Below are 4,953 nucleotides of genomic sequence, written 5' to 3'. Positions count from 1 at the left end.
ATATATATATATATATATATATATATATAAATCCAATTTCATTTGAAAAATCAAACAAATATTTTTCCATAGTAAAGACAATTTCTCAAAGAGAATAAACGTGCAGTGACCACTATCAGTATGGCCGCACGTTACAAATTATAGTGACATGTGAAGCGTAATTTGGGAGTTGCACACTAGTCATACACGTTTAAAAACTTAATTCAACTTTTTTGGTCAAATCATTTGATAGTTTTAATGTCTTTTCATATTTCCCTATTAACTAGTTTTTTAACTACTATTCGGTTAAATGATGTCTGTATAGAATAAGTAATGAATAGAACATCACAATATAAATGTAGATCTGTGTTTTTTTGGAGTTTTGATCAAAACAAAGAGAGTAGCAAATTGATCTGATTATGAATAATGAAACTTTCGATAAAAAGTAAATAAAAATTCAATAACTTATCGAGAAAAATATAACTACCATGGATTTTTTTTGGTTGTGATAAGAGCAAGTAATTTCATATGATAACGAATTTAAGTCATTTTATTGTGTTAAATTGAAAACCAAAATTCGTCTATTGATGTGAATGGTAGGAATGAGATTTAGAACCGGAAAACCGAAACCGTTAGAACCGAAATATATAGAACCGGTTCCGGTTTCGGGTTTAAAATTTTGCTTTATCCGGGTTCCGGGTAATCCGAGTTTGGGTTCATCGGGTCTGGGTAAACTTGTTCTAAAAACCGGAATCGGTGTGTGGAACCAGAACCACTTTTAGGCCGGAACCGGTTTTTGTGAAACTTTTAAAAGTTGCATATTTCATTCGTTTAAACACCGATTGACATTCGGTTTTTTTCCAACGTGTAGTTTATAGTTTGTACATAATTTTAGACTATAAATTTGTCATTTTTAGTTTTATATTCATTATATTACAGTCCCCCAAAGTCGAGATATCAAAGCTGAAAGTTTTTAGTTTTTCAGTTTTTTTGTATTCTGTGAAAGTTTTAAAACATACATATCTAATTCGTTTGAACCCGGATTGACATGTGGTTTTTTCTAAGTTTGTAGATAAGTTTAGACTATAATTTTGTCATTTTTGGTTTAATATTCAATGATTTACAGACCCCGAAGTCGGGATATGAAAACTGAAAATTTTCAACTTTTTAGCTATATGTTTTTGTACTTCTTATTCTACGAAAATGTTAACACGTGCATATCTCATTTGCTTAAAGTCGGATTGACATGTGGTTTTTTCCAAAGTGTAGTTTAGAGTTTGTACATGATTTTAAACTATAATTTTGTCAATTTTGGTTTTATATTCAATGAGTTACAGTCCCCCAAAATCGAGATATCAAGATGAAAATTTTCAAAGTTCAAACCACTAAGTAGTAAGTAATTACCTAAAAATTCGGTTTTTTTGGGTTTTCCGGTTCTAAACCCACTTTATCCGGTTCCAACCTACCCACTTTGATATTTCGGGGTTTTTCTGGTTCTAGACCCACTTTACCCGGTACCGTACCCGGAACCGAACAGAAACCGGTTCCTATATACCGGTCCGGTTTCCGGTTCTAGAAAATCCCATTAACCGGTTCTGGGTTTTCCGGGTCCGGGTCCATCCGGTCCGGGTTTGGACCCACTTTCATCCCTAATGAATGACGATCTTACATGGTGGCCTTATCTTTGAAATATTTATCACTCCTAGAAACCTGATCTTCAGCCACGGAATTAGCTACGGATTCATTCCGTAGCTAATCAGTGATGGCTCATCAAGAGATTAGCGACAGAAAGCATAAATATATCGACCAAAATACTTATTGAATTTCGGAAAGGTGTTATTGATGGATCAACGACGGAATGGTGAGAATTTATCGACAAAAAATAGTCATTCGTTAATCCGTTGCAAATTAAAACTTTTTAGCGAGGGAACAATGACAAATTGCTAAAAATTAGTGGCCTTTTTTTCTTGGCCCTCGCCAATCGCTTGTAGAATTCAAAAGCCTCATTTTTTTTATTTCCTGGTTTTCTTTGTTTTTTCCTTCCCTCGTTTTATTTTCATTCCCGCTTTTCTGTCTTTTCAGTTCCCTCGTTTTTCTTCCATTCCCTCTAATTTCTTCCCAAAGCCCTAAACGATTTCCTCACAAAGCCCTAATCGACCCTCTGTCCACTCAAATCCCTCCTCCGCCCAAGAAATCGCCTCCACCACTGTCCACCTGCAGTGCGCCTCTTTGAAGCATACTTAAGCCTCTCAAAGGAAAACCTCATAGATCACATCCTTATTAAATTTCCTCTCGGTCTGTCTCCCTTCCTCTATGACTCGCTGTTTCCATACTAATGACGTTTGATCTGGTTGTTCTTCCTCTGTTGCTTCAGATCGTAAACTCGAGCAAATCTAAATTAGTCTTCATCAGCTTCCAATTCTGGTTTCTAGTAGTATGTAAGTTGCATTTCCATGGATCTCTCTTACTTCTCTTTTATTTCTAGCTCATATCACCATTCGTTTTTCTAAGTTTTACCTTTCTTAACTATTTAATTTTATTTATCCTAGAGCTTCCATGTTGATTATCATCTTGACTCAAATTTCTGCTTTTTAGATTATATAAATTAGCATACAATTTTTTCTCTACAATTAAACCGATATGAATTTGGTACCGAGTGTAGGCATTTAACAAGGGACTCAATTTCAAACGACAACAATCATGAGTTTCAGAATGTCTCGACCTATATCTATTGCTCGAACCTATTGATATTGTTGGTATGTATTTTTGTTCCAATACTCTTATCTTCTATATCCATATCTTCTTTGTAGGATCCATGTTTGACTTTTAGGTCAAAAATATAACTATTGAGTTAGAAACACGTAACACACACATGAACAAGTGCTATAAGATGGACATTGTGATACATGTTCATAATTTATCAGTATTCCTTCACAAAATTTTGAATTTTCAATGGCTTATTATTGAAATTTTTGGAAATAAAGTTATAGTTTTTCAACATGTTTAGGAAAAACCGACATTCAATACTTATTACTTGAATAAGTCTTTTTTTTATGTTTATTATTATTGAATTCAGATATCCCTACATACGGAGCAATTTTGTTTTGTGTGATAGTTTTTGCAGTTATACCAACACTCACCTTCAAGTAAGTGTATATATATATATATATATATATATATATATATATATATATATATATATATATATTCACTTTTCAAGATATGCAGGTATACCAACACTCATATGTTGTTATGGGAATTGGACTAGCATTATGAACTTTTGAATAGTGTAGGGTTTGTTGGTGACTCCCTAATTACAACATCATAGAACTTGTGGGACTAACATTATGAACATTTAAACATCGCCAAGAACTTATTCAAGATTTGCTCAAGGAATGGAAGGATTCTAATACAGGAAAAGTATTTGGTGGCATGATCAAGTAAGAAAAGCCTCTCTTTTTTTTCATCTTGTTTATTACCTAGTAGTCTCTAATATTTGGTTGTGATCGAAAAAAACAGGGAGCTTCTGATATCATTCAAAAGAACAACTGATCAAAAACCACAGAGTATCATCTTCTATAGTTATGGAACATTTGAACTTGTTATTCATGAGTTGATTATGTCTATAAAGAAATATTATGATTGATTTATTGATGATGCAGGGATGGTGTGAATGAAGGGCAGTTTATCAGTTCTTCTTTATGAGGTTGATGCAATCCATAAGGCTTGTGCATCATTGGAGGCAAACTATCAGCCTCCAGTGACAGTTGTGGTGGTGCAGAGACTTCATCACACCAGATTGTTTGCTAACAATCACCATGATCATAATTTTGTTGACAGGAGTGGAAATATTCTTCCAGGTATGCTATATATTAACTTTATTTGAATGAACGTAAGTTGATTTCTTTTTGTAATAAAATCTTAAGGTACTATTGTTGTTTCCAAGATCTATCATCCCACAGAGTTTGATTTTTATCCGTGTAGCCATGCTGGCATTCAGGTAATAACTAAAACGTTTGAAAATTTTCTAGAATTGTGTATTATGGCATATATTATGTTTGTGTAACAAAAACAAGGTACAAGTCGTCAAGCTCATTACCATATGTTGCAGGACGAGAATAAGTTTTCAGCTAATGACCTGCAGTCACTCACAAATAACCTTTGTTACACATATGTTGCTTTCTCTTCTTTCTCATTGCATATCATTTGAAAACTCTTTCTATTTTCTTCTAAAATATATGGTTCTTGGCATTGATGGTGCCTTTACATTTTTAAAATACAACCTTTTGGCACTTGTATGTTATTTTCATTTGTCTCTAAAAGATTTGTTCTAAAACCTTTTTAAAATAACATATGTTTTAAAAGATGTAATAACATATGTTTTAAAAATAAAATAACATATGGTTTTAGAAGAAAATATCAATGCTTTCACTTCCTTCCACCTTTCTTCTTACATCTTGACTCAAGGGTGTTTTTGTCTTTTCATCTCTGATTCTAGGTTTTCGGTCGAGAGTACGATCTTGATCTCTTCAACATTGTGGTTGTTCCGGATTTCAACATGTAGGCAAATTGGCAAAACTTTTTCTATTTTGTTTTGTTGTCCGGATTTAATTTCTTTCTTACATTTTTTTGGTTTTAAATTTGCAAAGGAGCCATGGAAAACAAGAGGTTGAATGTATGTGTACAAATTTATAGTAGTAACTTATATAATTTTTTTTCTGCATAAAAATATTTTTCATTAATATTTTTTTTTTCTTGAGTAGATTTTCAATTCTAAGCTTATTTTGGCATCATGTGAGAGTGCATTAGATGCATATTACATAGTTTGTTACTTTCTTTATAATTGTGAAATGTAATTTTTTTGTAGATCAAACTTTAACCTGTTAAAATATAGTGGCTTCTTGGAGAGGGGTGATAAATGATTTGTGATGCATCCATTGGACACAACAAAGTTAAGTCCTTCTTTGATCCAAT

The 4,953-nt window shown here is 32.8% G+C and overlaps 1 protein-coding gene across 1 annotated transcript; it reads left to right on the top strand.

Annotated features, from left to right (window-relative positions):
* Window positions 1-3,339: 3,339 nt before the first annotated feature.
* LOC145098017 (protein argonaute 1B-like) lies at window positions 3,340-4,189 on the top strand (the record flags this gene model as incomplete). The annotated part of the gene is made up of 5 exons (XM_079035702.1): window positions 3,340-3,419; window positions 3,499-3,580; window positions 3,659-3,839; window positions 3,906-3,975; window positions 4,051-4,189. Coding segments are annotated over 5 exons (552 nt in total), but the record flags the coding sequence as incomplete, so codon positions are not given.
* Between the last annotated feature and the right edge of the window lie 764 nt (window positions 4,190-4,953).

This window comes from Lactuca serriola, chromosome 4 (genome assembly GCF_051521515.1).
Source record: "Lactuca serriola cultivar US96UC23 chromosome 4, Lser_US96UC23_V15, whole genome shotgun sequence".
Lineage (NCBI taxonomy): Eukaryota > Viridiplantae > Streptophyta > Magnoliopsida > Asterales > Asteraceae > Lactuca > Lactuca serriola.
This window is presented reverse-complemented; position numbering and strand designations above follow the sequence as displayed.